Raw genomic sequence first — 18,951 nt, 5'->3', positions numbered from 1 at the left:
ACACAAGGGCTGCGAGGATGCTAAACTAAATTTTTTATAAGTCTGGAATCAGACCCCTTCAAGAAAGTGCCGATACAACCACCTACAGGATTTTAGCAACCTAAGGTTAGCGTGTCTTTGCATCTTCCCTCTTTTTTTCCCCTCTTGAAAAATGAATGCTCATGAAAAAAAAAAAAAAACACTACACATCTACACTTGTTAAAATACAAAAAGCTTTCTGGATTTAGAAGATACATAAGGAAAAAACTCAAAAATTAATGGGACAAGAATTTGCAGCTGATAGGTTAGATTGAGCTGAGAGATGGAATCTATCTGTAGATGAATTAGATTCTACATTCACAGCCCCTTTTCATCTGCACACATCCCACCACCGTCATTACATGATCAACAGATTTTAATGAAAACTATGCTTTTTATTAAAAAATACTTTGAGAAATTCAAGGGAGACTATACATAAGATTTAGTTTACTTTTCTAAATATTTCTTGAAAATTGTACATAAGGCAAGTGCACATTTGTTGGCTGTAAAGGTGTACAACAGCAATTTTTTGCAATGACAGTGCAGAGAGGGAATATGAGATCTGTGTGCTAATGAGCTGACACTGCAGAGGCTGGAGCAGTGTTAGTATAGTGCACTACAAGTGCAGAGCAGAACGACAGACGTGGGTTGTTTCTAGGGAATGTGATCTACAGAACCATACACACAATTCAACATTAACACGAACATCCTTCATCAGATTATGAGAAATGCATGGGAGATATTGCTTCAGTGACAAATTTATATATTTGAGTTGTCATATTCATATTACTCTGAAAAAGCTAGCTCACTCCCTACATTAGCATTTTTAAAGAAAATATAACCTGATTTTGATTTTGTAAATTCATAGGTCAAGTTAGCTTGCTTTCTGTTCCTACTGATAGCAAAAAGCTGCATATTTTAAGAAATGTAATAATTTCCCTAGAGCCAACTGATAAACTTCCATTCACCTTTAAATACACTGGAATTTTCATCTGTGTTTGCATTTGTTCTTTGTTAAGATATCATACAGCTAAATAAATAAGTGGGCAGATAAATACAGAGTGGATAAATACTGTATGAATGTGGGTAAATTAAATATACAGAGAGAGGCTTGGTGCTAGCAGCGAAGCAGGGAATACATGTACATAAATCAGATTATGCATCATTTAACTGAAAAAAGAATGAAAGGGAGGGGCTTAGGGCAGGAATTTTCTTCTGCTTCTAAACAAGTTTGTTCCCAGGTTGGGATATTGCCAAATCTGCTGTAGCAGAGGTGGGCTATTTTTCTCAGGCTCATGAGAATACTTCAGAAGAGGTTTTTTCTCCTCTGGAATGCACCAGATTGCATCAAGCAGGATGTGCAGCTGCACAGTAAGAACCTAAGTTTTTCTGAGCAGAGCCCCCCTCAATCCCTGCACACAGGAACACTTACTACAGTCACGCTTATACAAATCTATGCAAAAGAGAATGAAAAGTATTATTTTATGGATACTGACTAGTACAGGCACTAGGCTCAGGCTACACATGCTCCTTTCTTCAATTTCCTCTCAGCTCCTGTACCTATCCCACCACAAAGTCAGCCTCAGCCTCCCTCCCCAGTGAAGGCAGAGTCACTGCAGGTTTCTCTCCCGTGGAACCCTGCCAATTGCAAATATTGATCAAACGGCTCTGTGACAGCACTGGAGACAATATATGCTTATCCCCAGGTGAGGTAAAAATGTTGTGGAAAGAATTCCTTCATGGATATGGCAGCACACTGAAATTATCTGCCACTCCCATAGGAAATGAGGATATGGTTAAAGGCTGGAATTTTGGTTAGGTAGTGTGAGGAGCTATTAATTCATCCTAATGCATTGATACACGTAAGTGTTCTAACTTTCAAAGATAATTGGTACCAGGTTCAAAAGAAGAACTGTTCTGATGGGGTTTTTTTATATTTTGAGCTACTGAAGCCTATGAGTGGTGACATGGACTCACTGTATTCTTTTCTTATCAACAGTATTATGAGATGGTTGACACAGTACAGACAAGGTCACCTTTTCATTTTCTTTCGTCTGTTTCTTTTTTCACATCTTCTGCTTTTAAATAGGTTACTGTAGGTACATCTTCTTTGGTCTACAGTTTCTCCAGAGATTTAAGTTTTCCCAGTTTTACTATACTGGTAATATGGGTGCTGGAACATGCAGCCCTGTATTACAGAAAACCATCTCACTTTATTAAAATTGCCACAGTTTTTAATAAGCATTGACAAAAATCATAAGATAGCAGAAGATGAGTAGAACACTGACTAAATATACTGACTGCCCTAAACAAGTGTGTGGATCACTTCTGTTGGTGGGAGAAGAGCTGGTAACAACTTTTAAAAAACAATTAATAATTAATCACCCAAGCAGTTCAATGTATTTAGTTTAAATCCATATAATTGATATTTAGGAAACTGTGCTTGAGATGCAGCCTCTTGAAGGGATTACACTGATTAAGGATTAATAGTCTGATGTTTGTTGTAAGAGCTGTTGAAGCTGGATAGGATTAGTAAAATAAGATGCAAAGTAGAGACACGCTTTTATTTACCATTTTTCCCACTTTACCAAGTATATTTTATTGTATATTACAAAATTAACCCCTCTGCAAAAGTTTTAAAGGTCCTACTTCACAGTCCTTTGGAGAGTGTAACACTGCACTACCAAGAAGCAGTCACATGGGGGATATATTAGAATATCAATCCAAAATTTGTCCAAATATTTCCTTACTGTATATTTTTTTAACCACCAACTTTCTCAGACTATACAGTGGGACAGGAATGTAAGAACTATCCTATCTCCTGCAAATAAAAAAAAATAAATAAGTTATTCAAAACACAGAATTATTTTAAAGCACAAAATACTAGTTTTCTGTACTCCAGTACTTCATTATTTCAGTACAATGCTTCCTCTTTGACCATTTTACACTGTGAGTATAAACCTGCAAACTGTGAGAGGAAACCTGTTCGGAACGTGAAGTTAGTACACTGCATTCAGCGGTTCATTAGATCATGTGCAGACATATACCTCCACATTGCAAAGTGCATTAGTTACCTTGGAAGAGGACTCCTTTCATTTTCAAAGATGTACAATAAAACTTGCATAAAATTGAATTTGGATACATCAGTAAAACAAATATCCAGGGACTATTATTGATAAAGGAATGCTTTTTAAAATGCAAAACACGCACAAGTCTTTCTGACAGAGATTTTGCATTTAAACACCACATTAGCAATACTCAAAGTTCTATTTTTCATCTTCTGTTAATAAAAGCTCAAATTCTATGAGTGCACTGCTTGTGCAGAGCTATTTCTCCTAGCGTCCAAGTGTTCTGATTCCATTTTCTCTCCCCTCAGCTCTAACAGTATGTGTCAGTTTCCAGTCTCAGCTTTTCACAGGACTCTCACTGTAAGAAAACAACTCAGTATTTCAAGGCAGATGAGGCAAGTAAGCCCCTCTAGCTTTCTCCCTCTCAAGGTCACTTCTAAACAGTGGTTTCTGGTTTTTCCCTTCATAGTGTATTATTTGCAAATTATGCCTTTTCATACAGCTAGGTTGTAGCCTCAACAGAAAAGGGATCTTACTTCAGCAGCAATTCACTGATTGCAGCTACACAGCACTGCTATATCAACAACATGGTTGTTTTCCTGAAAAACCAAACTAAGGGGATGAAGTGGAAAGAGAACTTTTCCTAAGGCATTCCATATAATGCTGTAAATCTACTAAGCCTCCAGTCACTACACACATTTGTTGCACTATATTGTATGACCAAGAACTCTAGGCTACCAGGAAGGAACTGCATGTAGGATAGATAACAAATTAATATATTTTTTAAAACCAGGTATTTACTTACAAGCATTTGTCACTGAAAAACTGTTGGAAGAGTCCAAGTGATCTACGTGATAGTTCAAATGGAAGGGCTTTTCTGTGGTATTTTGGTTTGTGTTGTATAGCTGCACAGCAAATCGAAATGCACTGTGCTCCTGAACAGTGTTCCTCATGAAAAGTCCACCTAGGTGAGGAGAAAAAAAAAAAAAAGGAAAAAAGGAAAAAGGTATTTCAGAATTAATTTTGAGGAGAAACAATGGCAATAAGTTATATTTGCCTGCTGCACAATGCAGGAGAGAATGAGCAGGAGCAGCCTGAACGTGAGCACATAACTCTGACAGAGCACCTACATGAAATACATATTACAAGTCCAAAGTTAGGCTTTTAAAGCCACACACGACATCCAGGTGCCCCCTGAGCAATGAGAGTCGCTTGGAGCTGCAGGTGCACCTTGAAAACCAGGCCACTTCTACACGGATGTCCACACAGAGATTTAAAAGTCTAACTTGGGGAACCGTGGCTCCTAAATCCTGTCCAGGCTACCGAAATGTCAGCACTGTAGTTATGTGCGGGGACACGGCGGCGTGCGGCGTGGCAAACGTGCGGTTTCACGGTCTGGTGGAGCGATAGCGCGGCCGAGGGAAATGATGCTCCGAGGGACGGCAGGGAACAGCCCCGGCTTCACTCGCTGCCCTGAGCCTCACGGCTCGCTCGGCCCCTGCTTTCGGGCACGTCGCTACAGATTCACGCCACGACTCTCTCACATTATGTGCTCCACGGGGTGCGCTGCTCCAGGGCACGGTTCCGCAGAGCGCGGACCCGCTCCCTGCCGCTCGGAGGGGTGCGGGCAGCCCGGCGCCGCTCGCAGCCGCCCGCCGGCGCAGCCCGGGCACCGCCGCTGCCTCTCGCCCCCAGAAAGGCGAAGGAAGCGGAGAAGGGCTGGCTCCTTCCCCGCGGCGCCCGGGCTCGCCCCCCGCTCCCCTCCACACAACTTCCCCCCGGCTGGCAGGGAAGGCGCGGGTCGCGGTGCCGCGGCGGGCGCTTACCTATACTGATGGTGTTGGGGAACCCCGCCAGAGCCTCCCCCAGCAGCCCCGCCAGCAGCAGCAGGAGGGTCTGGGGCGCGCTCTGCCCCATTTTCTTCAGCCCCTGCGGTTCAGCCCCTAAACCGAAACTGGCGGCACAGGCATGGGCGCAACTGGAGACTCGGAGCGGTGTCAACGGTGGTGGCGATGCTGGCGGAGGTGGTGGGGAGGATGGTCCCCCTCCTTTCGTCTCTTTTTTTTAATTCTTTCCTTCCCCAAATCCCTCTGCTCTCGTCTTCACCCCAGTCTAGCAGGGCTCATTGGCTGCGAGATTGCCTTTCTCCCCCGTCGCCAGCAGCCCCCCCCAGCGCAGGGACTTCCCCCAAAGATGGTGGGTAGCGGAGCCGCCGAGGCTGCTCCGTCCGGGCCGGGAGGGGGTTATCGATCAAACTTGGCGTGAGGCGGGCTGGCAGCCGCTCGGCTCCGCTCCGCTCGGCCCGTCCGCCCAGCCCCGGCGGCTCCGGCCGCGGCTCAGCGCTCGGGGCTGCGGTCGGCGGGAGCGCACCGGCCTCACGTGGGGCGGCCCCGGGCTGCAGCTGCCCCTTTAAAGCTGCACCGGCTCGATGTGTGTGTATGTGTGTGTGAGAGAGAGAGAGAGAGAGCGAGAGTGTGCGGTGCGTGCGCCTGTGGGCGGGCGGGGGAGGGAGCGGGGAAAGGAAGGAGGGGCGGGGAGCCGAGCCGAGCCGAGCCGAGGCGAGCCGGGGCCGGCAGAGGAGGCCGGGGGTGATGGGGAGGTGGCCGCGTCCTGCCAGCCGCTGCCCGTGCCGTGCCCGGTGGGCGGTGCGGGCCCCCAGAACTTGTGGGCCGGGAGGCAGCAGAGGCAGCTCGGGGGCGGGAGGCCTGGTGATGGCCGGGGCAGGCGGGTGCCGCTGGGCCCCTCCTGAGGGGAGAGGGCTGGGGACAGGCGTGAGCGCAGGGGCTGCCGAGGGACGGCTGGACGGGGCCACGGCAAGGGATGCCGAGGGACCGTGCGCTCTCCCGAAGGGGCTGCCGGCCCTGCGCCCGTGTTCTCCCCATCCCTCCTCCAGTGCCAGCGCATCAGCAGGGAAGCATCATCCGCCCACAGTGCTGTGAAGTGAAGAAAGACAAGAAGAGTTGAATCCCACACGAGGGAATGTTAGGTCCTTCCCAACCTCCTCTAAATGAAGGAACTCAAATAAAGTCTCCTCGTTTCATCCTTGATGCTGGAAAAAGACACAACATGTGTGTCAGCTGATGAGCTGCCCCGGCACAGAGCACACGGCAGGGCTAACCTGGTGGTCACAGGGGAGCAGGGGGATGGCTGGCGGACATCCCGTGTGTCTTGAACACCGTCCCTGAGACGCCCCTGGCCTTCGTATCCAAAGGGATCTGCTGTGTGTCTGCCTGAGTCAGGTTCTCTGTCTTTCACCCATCTCCTTACACTTCGCTGTATGGATCCTACAGTGCTTTTCTTTTTGCTGCTTTGGGGCTCACAAAACTGTACACAATGGAGACAGAAAAGCAATACTAGGTGGAGTTGTCCATCTCATAGGCCTAGCAAAGACTGTTCTTCCCTTAATATTTGCTTTTCCTCTGATTTCAGCAGGTCACTTTACGTTGGTGCTGCTCTGCTTCTTTTTTTTTAATATTACTCTTAGACTGTGGCATCATTTGAGTCGATGTTCAGTTCAGTTAGGGATAATATTAAATGCAGTTGGCTTTGCATTTGTAAAATAATCAACCAGTGCCACTGGCTGTAGCATCATGTAAGTAGTTAAGGTGTAAGATTGAAGATTGCTGCAGATTACTGCACAAATGCCGATGAGCAACATCAGAGATTCAAACTACTGCTTTTGAAGGAAGCCAGAGGTAGAGGTGAAGAGCTGGGCGCCACAGTCATGATGCAGGAGCGTAACACATGCCTTTAGTCACATGCGTGACACCTGCTCACTCCAAGGTGCATGCGTTGGTTGCTTCACGTCGTGTTCCTTTATGAGAATCATTCCCAGAAGATGGAGAGTGTTCCAGTTCAGGCAGAGGTAGGGATCAGGGTGCAGGGTGAATACTAATGTTCCCGATTTAGATTGAGATGGCAGTTGTCACTTTATCTCTCTTTTTAAAGAAATAGTTTTCTGTGTGGACAGGTGGGGTATAAGGTCCATGATTATATCTGTAGCACTCCTCAAGCTCAAAGCCCTTAACACATATTACCTATGAGTTCCTGTAAGCATCCCCATGAGGCGTGATTATATTCTTCTTTTACAGATAAAAAATTTAAAAATCAGGGAGAACCACTGGCCCATCTCACCTAACCAGCAAGTTTCAGACCCAGAATTAGCATCTTGAGCAGCAGCCTGGCTTTGCTGTAGAGCACTCTGCTCACAAATGTCTTTTGGTAAGGACAGCAGATCTGAAAGCTACAGACAGGTACAGGAAGTTTGGACATTAAGGACAGTTGTCAGAAGCACGTTCCTCTTAGCAAATAATTTCTCTGTCTTGTTCCAAACTACTTACCTTTCCTATTCACCTATACACCTCCAGCCTATTTCTAATGTATTCTCTACAAAGTCCTGCTATCCTTTTTTTTTTTGGTGTGCTTTCCTAGTGGCCCTACGTTCTTCCTGTTCACTTGCTCTTGCAAAGTTCTCTCCATCTCTGCAGCTAAGTATTGCAGGCTGACGGCCACCTGCCACACTGACAGCTGATGGTGCACTGAAAAAAATTATGAAAGAAATTATGCATAACATTATAGATGTTAGAACAAGGGAGGAGAGAAAATATCCGTGAGTGAATGTGGCATGTGTCAGTCTCAGTTTCACACACTGCCAGCAGGGTGGGTACCTTGTCTCCAAAAAAATGGTGCTTCACAGTCTAATCTACAAATGGACAGTCTTGTGGTGATCCAAAATATATCTGTGCTGAGAGGCAAATTTTCATTATCACCCACATTCTTCCTTCTGAAGCCCCTTACATGTTGTTATTATTCTCATTAGCATTTGGAATATGCAGTTTGCTTTTTTGCTTATTCAGTTAGTCTTATGGCATGATTGGCAGGTACAAATGGCACAACAGCCATTCCATATGGATTTTGGAGAAATCCAGAGACCTCATCCCAGTTGATCTTTCTTACAGTAAACCCAGTGTGTCCTGGGACAAAATGGTAGATTCTTTGCCTTTATGTGGATATCAATGCCATGGAAATATTTTATATACTTTGCTAGGGATGCTCAGTGACTTGAATTAATGAGTTCCATGGTAACTGAGGACATACCAGATGCTTTCCCAAACCTTCCCTTACTAAATACAACCAAGATTTTGCAGGATAATCAAGATTCATGTTTAGATGATTTATGGTGTTCTGGGACACTGGGGATGCAGAGTATCTACCTGAGCAGGAGAAGGTAATGATTTATAATTAGCTAATGTGTTTTCATTGTAATGTCTAATAGTGGATTAGAAAAATGCTATGGAATTTGGGACATAGCATTCTCACTGTGCTTTTTGATGTTACTAGGCTAAACCCATAGTGTTAGCATAAAGTCATGGCAGAATCTACAGCAGTATTCTGTTGCTGAAGCTTCCCTCTCTTCTGCACTAAGCAGACTTTATTACTTTTGTCATTCATATTTCTAATTGCAAGAGAGAAGCTCAGGCAGAGAGACTCTAACAAATATTGTGTTTCTCCCAGTGTGAACCAAATCATATCATAATTGCTAATAAATGTATTATCAAATGTCTTACACCATTTTTTGTTTGTTTGCTTTAAACCAGTTATTTCTTCATAAAAGCAAAGAACACATAACTAACCAAACTTTATGTAATGTCAGCATTTTGATTAGCTAAACTGATTAATTCTACAATAGACAGTTAACAGAGTGATAGTGGGGAGAGACAGAAGCAAAGATGAAAAGGGATTCAGGGACAAGATGAAACTACAGATAGAAGGAGTCAAGGGGAAAGTACAGTGTCAAAAGGGAAAATTAATACAGATGTTACAGCTTCATTTTGGAAAACAGGTAAAAGGACATCTAGTTAAGATCTGATTATGAGTGGCCATAGAACACACAACTGAAGCTCTCCTGTTTACCTTTCATTACTAGGCAATAACAGAGACATAAAATGAAATTAGAAAGCTGCAGACAAGAGACACTTTAACAAATATTCTGCTGTGTGGTTTACAGCTAATCTATAAAGCTGTCTTCTACACAATATTCTTGCCAAAATAATTGTTTTTAAAAGTTGGAAATTTTATGTGAATTAGCAGAGTAAATGCGTTAGACTATCTAGTAAAACACTGTAGGGATTAATATTCAGAATTCATTGCAAAAAGCTGTTCCTTGCTGCCTCAAGGAAGACTTACTCCTCTTATTCGTTATGAGTGTTTACAGTATGCCTAAAGTTCTCTGGAAGTTACTTTTTGCTGGTTAGTTTTAGAGACAGGTTCAGAGACTACTTTAATCTTTGATTTCTTGTTATTCATTTTTCCAAAGAACAGTTAACAGGTGAAATCCTAAAACCACAGAGATGTGTAGTAGGTTTATTACCCCTATCATTGGAGCTAAGATTGTACCAGATACATCCTGGCAGAATAATCGTGTCTGGCACATAGGAATATGTTCTAGTACATGGAAGGATGATCAAGCTTTGTATAGGAACAGGGTGAAAGAGGAAAGTTTTTCATAAATAAAAGTATTACTCCATTACTGGAATCTATTTAAACTTTAGGTAGTGGAAATGAATTAATCCAGCAACTTTTATCAGAACTGTACATGGACTGTAACAGTAATAACATATCTATTACAATTGCACAACTAAGACACAAATGTGGAAACAGTCAGTATGGACAAATATCTTCATATTTCTTGGGTTTGTGGTATCTTCAGGATACATATTTCTAATTCTAAGAGCTACGTAGCTGTGCTGGAAATGTAGTGTTATTATAGTCCCATAATGTCAGAAACAATTTATATTACCTTCTGCTTTCCGATTAACTGTACACTAGGCACTGCTGGCATAACACAACACTGCAATTCTTACTTAAACCTGTACTTTGCTGTGCTCGTCTATATTTATTACATCAGGAAGCAGTAAATCAAATAAAAGCATGGTGCCATCCCCTATATAATATTAATAAAGTGGATACTTTCTTTTTATTTTGTACATATGAATACAGTTTTCAAGAAATCTTGGGTGTTATATTCAATTCATACCCATTTCAATTGTGAAACATCTGACCACTAAATATTTAATTTTTGTACATGATTACTGAAATAGATTATTCTTAAAGAGTATCTAGTTTAGATCCAAATAGTGAATAATCTATTCAGTTGACTGTTTGCCAATCAAAAGTCTGTTTTCCTACCTGTGTGCATTTGTATATTACCATAATTTACCACACCTCAGCTCAAATCTGCAGAAGTGTCTTCTAATGAAAATACCTTTGGAAAACAGGACATAGATTCTTAGAAATAGATGTTTAGACAAAAAGAATTTAAAATTTTCACTAGAGGTTTAAGGATTTCTGATTTTTTTCCACTTGATCAGACAGATATTCCTATCTTCCCCTAAGCCAGCAGTCTGCTAGTTATAAAATGTTGAGAGTTATGCAGAAAACTGACATTCAGTTCTCTTCTAAATTCAAAGAACCTGTTTCACTTTTGGTGTGAGCCTTTGCAGAACTAGGAATCAACTCTCTTTTTATTTAGAATTCATTTAATTAATATAAACAAAATATTAGTTAATATGGGAAGGAAATTAGACAGAAAATGAACTTTGTCTTCTTCTGGGGAACATAGTTTTTGTGGGATATTTGTCTCTCCCTTGTTTTGTCACTGCCCAAGAAATATCACTTTGAATGTGAAAAGATTTCCCTATGTAACTGCTATGAAAAGGAAGCATTTACTTAGAAGAAAGAGGTCCATACAGCATATATGGTAAGAATGAGTGGCTCTGGTAATTTAAGACCTTTTTATCCCTCTCACTTGGAGACCTACCTACCATCCAGTTCCAACACCTTGAAGTCTTCACAAGGTAAGAAATGGAAGAAAACCACCGAGGATGATAGCAAACTATCAATACGGGGAATTTACAGAACAGTCCAGAATCTGAGAAGGCAACAGAGAAAAATCATAGGAAGAGAAAGATATCCCATTGCAACATTTTAGTGTAACCCATAGGCTGGAAATTTTGATCCCTGTATACTGAAAGATCTAATACAGTCTTTAAATCTGTCTCAGTTTGAAAGACAGATGTCTGCTAAGGAAGGCAGGAGCCTCCCTTGGAATGGAAAATGCAAACCCCCTCCCTCCGAATCATAATCATTATAATTTTCAAGTTAAGGGGCTCTCAGGCAAAGATATGAGAAAGGAATAACAGTTCTTTACCAGTAGGTGTAACAAGGCAAACAAACACCAACAGCCCGGCATTAACAACGAGCAGAGCCAGGAGCCCAGGGACAGCCTCGGCTGCGGCGCGTCCCCTTCGGTGCAGTTCCGGGCACGGCCGGCAGGGGCGCTGCTGGCTCCCGGCGGGCAGGGCGGGTGCGGTGATTCCCCGCGGCTGCAGGGGGCGCTGTGGGGCTCGGGCAGCGCGCGGCAATGGCGGCTCGGCCCAGGCGGGAAGGGATGGAGGAGAGGCTTTGCTCCACAAACCCTGGGGCAGCCGATCCCGCTGCCCTGCAGGACGCTGAGGAGCACCAGGCTGGAACAGCAGGAATGAGCAAAAATCCCGGGGTGGTGGATGAGATGTATCGGAAGCTGTGCGGCGGTAGCTGGAACTGTGGGACATCCTGGCAGGGGAGGGCGTGCAGGGCTACAGCGTAGAAAAAACTCGGAGCAGTACAGAAGAAACGGCGACCCAGCTCTGAGCAGGGCAGGGAGAGGCGGGCTCAGGATCCCGGGCACCCGAGCAGATGGGGATAGGTCCCAGGTTTAGTGAGGTAGGTGTCAATAAGGTCCCAGTTCAGTGGCTGCTCAAGCGAGCAGGGGCTCACCGCCCACAACAGAAGAAGCAGCTCCAGGCTGGGTTATGGTGGTGGCACTGGCTTCCTTTCCTCAAGCGGCAGCTCCGACCGTCCTCCTACTCAGGGGAGAGAGAGAGAGGGAGAGGGAAAGAGAGCTAACAGCTGCCCCCAGCCCCCGTTCTTTACCTGCCCAGTTCTCCTGGTATCTGTCCCCTCAGAGAGAAACTCCCAGAGAAGAGAAGTGTGACCAGATACCCTCCTCTCCTGAGCTTGGTCATTTCTTTTGTTTCTTATGTACCCAGTCGTTTGTGCTTCCTAGCAATTTATGGGAAGAAATTCTATAACTAAAAAGGAATAAAAGGCAAGAAACCTAACCCCCAACAAAACCATACTTTGTCATATTGTGAAGGACTTATGTTGTCCATCTGCACAGAGCTGAGTTTCATCCAACATGATTTGTTTCATTGATTTCAGTGAGGTGAACTGAGAGTACAAGGTGGCTACAGTTGTACACTTAGGTTGTTGTGAACAACAACTTGGTTCTAATAATCTGCCGTGTTTGGGAGAAAAGCAAATCCTTCAGAAACCCAGTAGATTATTATTAGAAAAGATCTGGTATTAACAATATAGCCAGTGTTAACAGAAGTGTTCTCATGCTTTATGAAACTTCCATCTCTAATTAAAAGTTGTTTGGTTTTGTAAGTCACACCTTGTAGCAATTGTTCTGTGTCTTAATAATTACAGCATAAAACTGCCTGTTTGATTGCTCTTTCAGCACAACAGAAGGCATAAGAAGCAAAAAAACCCCCACAATTGCAGAAGGGTTTTGTAATAGCAATTCTCACCTTATATCAATTTGAAGAGTCTTAAGCATTTTCCAGAAGATAGGTAGTGGTCCTTATATAGCAAACCGAAGTTGGCTGGCAATAGATTTACTCTCCTCAATTACCTTTTGCGGATTCTTCAGAAGTAGACCAGAAATGTCCCAAGTACTCTACAGACCTGATTTACAGGAAAAGAGATATTTATTTATTATCATCTGTTAGATGTTGTTTTAGTAGCAGTTTAACCCAAAATTGCTCTTGAACATGTGAACTGCTAGAATCCTCTTTTGAGTTCTCCTGGGTCCTCATAAACACTCAATAGCAGCTAAGCACTCAAACTCTAACATGAAGGTATCACTGAATTTCTATATTTAGGAACTTAGTCTAACTCATGATGTTGCTAAAGCACCCTACTTTTGATGATGAAGCTCTGTTGTTTATACAACCATTACTTTCAGTAAGTTTGAAAGCAGATTTCACAGTATAACTGGCTCAGGCAAAGTCAAGGAAGGGGCACCCATCTGTTTGGTGTTCACAGTCCCACAGATCTTTCTGTTGCTCTTTAAAATATACTGGATCAAATCCTAATCCAGTGTAAAGCACCTTAGATCAATGAAATAAATTCTGCTGTGGAGTAGGGAAAATGGTCTCTGTTCAACTTTTCTGCAGTGTAAATGCAGTAAATATATTTTTCATGGCACAAAAATTCTGATCAAAAATTCTACATACTCTTGAGTGATCTATGTATCAGATTTAACATCCATGAGACTAAAGTTTAGGTTTTAATTCCTTTCACTTAAAAATGATTCCCAAATCTTCAATTTAACTTCTGTTTTTACTGTTTAGCTTACTTGCATATGTACCCCATGAAGAACCCTATTTAAAGAGTAAAAACTTAAATTAAAAAGTATAAGAAATTTTCTTGCTTCAAATTATTGTTTTACCTATTATATTGCATCCTAAAGATTAGGGATATCAAATGTGATTATTCCCCTTGCTACTGAAGGCCCCTCTGGTGCTACAGAGAACTGTTTAGAACATCAAACCATAACGGATGCTCAATCTCAGATAATAATTTATGTCTTTTAGCAAATACAAAACAATGAATGCAAATCAAGTCAAGTCCTTCCTTTCCATGACTCAGATGCTATTTCCTTAGTACTTGTGATGCAGAAACCTAGAGTTTAATCTAAAACCCATTACATTCATTAAGCAGCATTCTATTGACTTCAATGGTCTTTGAATAAAGCTAATAGCCCATTTTGTTCCTATATACCCATAGTGTTGAGATACAAGGGAGGCTAGGGAACAGCAGGAAAGTAAGGACTACAATTTTTATGTTTAAAATAATTCATAAACTATTGTTCATTATACATTGGAAAGTATAAAAAACAAGAGCATGGATTTTTAATTTTTTTTTTTTGGAAGAAGAAAGTGGCAGAGAAGTCACCTTGTAGTTCTACCTTGAAAGCTGTTTACATAAAAATCACTGCTTTTCAGAAACAACAGCTCTGCCTCCTACACCTAAGTTATGACACTTACTTGAAGCAGCATCCACTTCTACAATTACTTTCACAGCAATTAACCAGTTAATTAAATTCCCCAAAGCAAGACAATTCAGGGTTGTCCTTAAGACCTTCTTGTTAATCCCCTGTAGGCAGTTATCACATAAGGGTTAGCTAAGAAGTGGCCAGTCTTACACAAGGTTTCTTTGGGGCTGTAATAGTTCAGTTGTTATGTAGTGAGTTGAGGAAATGCAAAGACATAATTTTAGACTTAAGTTTGAAATTTCTCTCTTTTGTGTTGCAAAACAGACATTATGCATTACTTTGACATACCGTTGTTATTTGCAATGTAATCTTGTATAATAATTAACTCCAACTGATCCACTGCAGTGCTTTAGCAAGGTATTGGGGCCTATTAAATTGGACCTTGAATACACAGTTGCTTTCCTTATTTTTTACATAATTATGCTGTTGAAGAAAAAACAAAGCAGATTACTGGAAAGGCATTGCTAAATAGGTCCCCTTGCTGCTGTAAATTTCTGGAGTGCTGTTATAAGGTTTTGAAGTATTAAGTATATATGAAAAGTGACATGCTGGAAATCTTTTGGAAAGCATTTGTTTCTGTTATTCTTTAGGGAAAATTTGTGCTGTCAAAGGTGGAATCCAATGACAGCAACATCAAAGGGTATGTTTTCAGTGCAAGCTCATTCATAGCTTTAGGTCTACCCCTTTGCACCAATTTCACACAATCCCTTATGCCTAAATATACATGAACTTTGAACCTGGCTCTGCTCTTGCAACTGAATTCAACTTCTAAGTAGAGGAGCACTCCAGAAGTTTTCAGTGAGGGATTTTGCTTTAAGGCACACATGAATTCATGTGTTTGCTGTATACATCTGATTGGATTATGGATTCAGCTTGGAGGATAAATATTCTCTTTTATAGATTTACTAATGTGTTGAGATAATGAAAAACAAGTATCTGTGCTAAGTAAGGAAGAAACAGGGAATTATTCTAATTCTTTGTGAATTGGACTGTAATGACTAGAGTTTTTCAAGATTTGCATCTCCTAGGCCCTGTAGTTTCTGAATCATTTATCTCCCACTTGGCTCTATCTAGAAACCACCTGCCAGTTTATATACCTCTGCTCAGTAGATGACCCTTTGTCCCACATGCTCTGTCCCTCTGCAGAATGCTGAGAGCTGTCACCTCAGCCAGCTGCATTGTTGTAAATACAACAATGGGTAGCTGTAAAATATGGCTCAGAGTGCCAGGAGCTATCTCAACTCCTGTTCAGCCAGCAGTCAATGGCAGATCTGTGTACAAATAATTAACCAGCCCAGTGTTTCTCTAACAGGGCAGTTCACATACAATTTCTGGGGAGAAAACCCTGCTTAACTAGGAAAAAGAGGCTCAGGGATGACACTGTAATTCAGAGGATGAAAAAAATTCAGAAAAGAGAGAAATTGTTCCAGAACAGTCCATGAGTCAATACTTAAAGAAACTCCAGTTACTGACAATTATCAGCCTGAGAAACATCCTTGCAGACCTACTGTGAACCCAAGTAAACATCGAGCCATGATGGACATCTCCATGTAGGCACAGGGCTATGTGAGTGTGATCATGTTCTCCAGATGTGTTCTGCTGTTTTAGCTCAGGCCACAGCCTCCTTGACTGCAGTATGAGCTTTGCACAGGCTAAAAGAGCTATTTCACATTGGAGATGACATTGGGAAGTTAGTAAGTGCTGAGATTGGTACTTAAAGCAAGACCAGAATCCAGCTGTTTCACTTGTTCTCAGTGAATACATTTTCCATACTTTGCACAATAATGAACCAAAAGTCAACAAATTTCTGCATATTTTCAGGATGAAATATAGGTGCCAGTTTTTCATAACAGATTATTCCTGTAGTTCTCATATTTACAAATAATCATTGGTCCCCATAACTTTACACTCACATAGGCCTTATTTATGTTATATTTCAAATAAGGTGATAATGATCTTCTAAAATAGATACATGAAAATAATTCTGTTAGAACTGTAGCTGTAAGCTAAAACCACAAAGATCATCTGACAGCACTTCTCACATCCGTCAGCAATGCTCATTTTGATGACAAAACATAACTAAAATTTCCAAAATTGGTTCATCAGGGAAGATCTACCCTCTCAATTTAGTTCGTGTTCAACAAAAGACTTTTGCTGAATTCGTGAGGTTTTTGGAACATACAGGACCACTTAGACTACTCAAGCCAACAGGAAGCAGAATGGCAGCTCTTAGTAGCAACAGCATTTTTCAAAGTTCACAGACTGTCTCAAGGTCATCAGGCTAGATCTGATTGATAAGTCTAGAAATATGAAAAAATATATAAAGTAAGTAATATAAAGTAAGCTTTAGATAAAGTTTTGGTCCCTTGTACAGTGAATTAGAAACCATCACTGACATCAGACTGGACTCCACGTCATTAGATGTCAAATGCAAAAAAGAGGAATGCTATTCTAATTTTATTTTGATTAGGCCATGATAATCACACGTAAAAAAAACCCATGCAGTACATGTATGTGTACATTCCACACAAAGGAAATATATTTCTAATTCAGAAGGTTGAGTACTTCCAACTGACCCAGAAATAAATACTTCACAGCAGCTTTGTGAAAATGGAATTATGGAATCCTATGTATCTCTTGATTACTTGTACCAAACATTCCTTTTGAGATTAAAAATGCACTTTCAAGCTCTTAGTTCTGCCAACTTGTCTGGGCCCTGAGAGAGTGAAGTCATATTCTCTCCCTTCCCAATCTCACACCCAAGTACAGTCTTTAAAGGCTAAACAAGACCTTCAATGGTTTCTGTGTGATAGCACTGCCTTCTAATTGCACCCCCAGTGACGTCCTTGCAGCCTGAAACTTGTCAGTGAGATTTATTGAGTGTAACACACTGAAACTTCTGAAACTTTCAGTCCTGTTGAAGTTGCTTATAAGAATCTGATGTGCGTATGGAAGCTGTGTTGGCTCTTTCTGAAAAACAAAGCTCATTCTGAAACAGAAGCAAGAGAGAAATGAAAGCCTATTTTTGTCACAAAAGGCAGCAAAACTGATTCTTAAAAATGTGAGCAGTGCTGCTAAGTGGCTATGTGAAAGGAATACATTTTCCACTCTGGGCAGTACTGCTCATGCAGGGCTTAGTGTGTATTTCAGCTCAGTGGCTTTTCCTTCTGTTCCGTAGAGCCCATGATTCCATCAGCTGAGTGGAGGGACATGAAGTGACCATGAAGTGGTGGAGTTTTAGATCCTTAGACAACAAGGAAAGCACACAGAAAGCTCCTTACCCTGGACTTCGGCAGAGCAGATTTGGCCTCTGGGGATCTGCTTAGTAGGGTACAAGTGAGCTGGAGAGGAACTGTTTACAATGGCTTGTGGTGATGGGTCAAGGAGGAACAGCTTTAAACTGAAAGGGGGTAGATCCAGATTAGATGTTAGGAAAAAATTCTTTCTTGTGAGGGTGTTGAGGCCCTGGTACAGATTGTCCAGAGAAGCAGTGGCTGCCTCCTCCCTGGAAGTGTCCAAGGCCAAGTTGGATGGAGCCCTGTGCAGGCTGGCCTAGTGGAAGATATCCCTTCCCATGGCAGTGGGTTGGAACTGAGTGATCTTTAAAGCCCTTCTAGCCCAAACCATTCTGTGATGCTATGATTTCTACTCTAAATCATTAGATATGAAAAGTAGTTTGATCTCAAAAGCATCTCTTTTATTCCAGGAGCAGCATTAAAAGGAAAGATGTTTCACATAAACATGATAATATTCCTTATCTTTGGATTCAGATTATTAGAAAACTGCCTATATCCTTGCCAGTCCTTATCCCCCTTGCGTAAATGCTTTTCAATGTTTCAAAGACATCAATAGGTATTCTCTAAATAGCCTGTTTCCTGAAAAAAATGGGGGATTGAGTTAAATAGCCTTGCAGATTTTGGGAGTGTACTTCCATCTTCAGTAGATTTTTTGCCAAAGAAAGGATTACAGGCCTCAGGGTATGTCCCTACAGTTCACATGAAAAGTACTGAGATCATACCATAACAATTTAGGAAGCCAAAAAGAATTTAGAAAGAAGCAAAGGTTAGTTAATATTTAAATATTTTGGTTGTTCAGCTGTAAATTCAGACACTGAGCACAGATTAACTGGATTTGGAACCATAGAAATGACTGTAACACAGCAAGGTCAGGCCTGAATGAAATGACTAGAAATCGATCAAATGTGTGAAGTACTATGGGGGAACAGGGCAGTTAATAGTTTCAAAACTTTACCCTGTAAAATGTACTGTACAGGATCGATGACAGAGGAGATAATAGAACAAACAGACTACCTCTCTTCTATACAAAAATATGCTAGATTTGTGTTTAGTCTGATTAATTCAGCAAAATTTGGGTTGTTCATTAATGATGCTTTAATCCAGAGGTAGAGAAATTAGCTTTGGGAGCCTAGAGAGGGGCTGTACTTCATTTAGACTTCTAAAATCCTATACGGATATGAAGTATGTATTCTTTGGGTGCAAGAAATGCTGACTGCTTGGCATTCATTTATTGGCAGTGGGATATGCATGTACAAGCCCTTTTGCCTGCTAGCACGAAGAGATTAACAATGCACCAATTCTTTGAGCCTTGGGGCCTGATTCTGTATCATGGACGTCAATAGAAGCTTTGTCATTGACCTCAATGGGCACAGGCTCAAACACTAAAAGAACACATTATGTGATAGAC

At 41.8% G+C, this 18,951-nt stretch overlaps 1 protein-coding gene and 1 long non-coding RNA gene across 6 annotated transcripts in view; both read right to left on the bottom strand.

The window, feature by feature from the left end:
• The window catches only part of GRIA3 (glutamate ionotropic receptor AMPA type subunit 3), a 147,774-nt gene extending 140,440 nt beyond the window's left edge, over nt 1-7,334 (bottom strand). For 2 of the 5 annotated variants that reach the window (XM_068204842.1, XM_068204841.1), the window contains exons 1-2: nt 4,913-5,541; nt 3,892-4,050 (exon numbers count right to left, since the gene is read on the bottom strand). In XM_068204842.1, coding sequence (XP_068060943.1) covers nt 3,892-4,050; nt 4,913-5,003 — 250 coding nt within the window. In that variant the 5' untranslated portion in view covers nt 5,004-5,541. Of the gene's footprint in view, nt 1-3,891; nt 4,051-4,912; nt 5,544-7,220 lie in introns of those variants that run through there. The other 3 variants (XR_011004104.1, XM_068204843.1, XM_068204846.1) reach the window with 3 other exon arrangements.
• Nucleotides 7,335-7,496: 162 nt separating this feature from the next.
• Nucleotides 7,497-18,951, bottom strand: part of LOC137482508 (uncharacterized) — a 189,136-nt gene continuing 177,681 nt past the window's right edge. The window contains exons 4-5 of the long non-coding RNA XR_011004105.1: nt 12,719-12,875; nt 7,497-7,624 (exon numbers count right to left, since the gene is read on the bottom strand). This is a non-coding gene — a long non-coding RNA (uncharacterized lncRNA). The remainder of the gene's footprint in view (nt 7,625-12,718; nt 12,876-18,951) is intronic.

This window comes from Anomalospiza imberbis, chromosome 14 (genome assembly GCF_031753505.1).
Source record: "Anomalospiza imberbis isolate Cuckoo-Finch-1a 21T00152 chromosome 14, ASM3175350v1, whole genome shotgun sequence".
Classification (NCBI taxonomy): domain Eukaryota; kingdom Metazoa; phylum Chordata; class Aves; order Passeriformes; family Viduidae; genus Anomalospiza; species Anomalospiza imberbis.
This window is presented reverse-complemented; position numbering and strand designations above follow the sequence as displayed.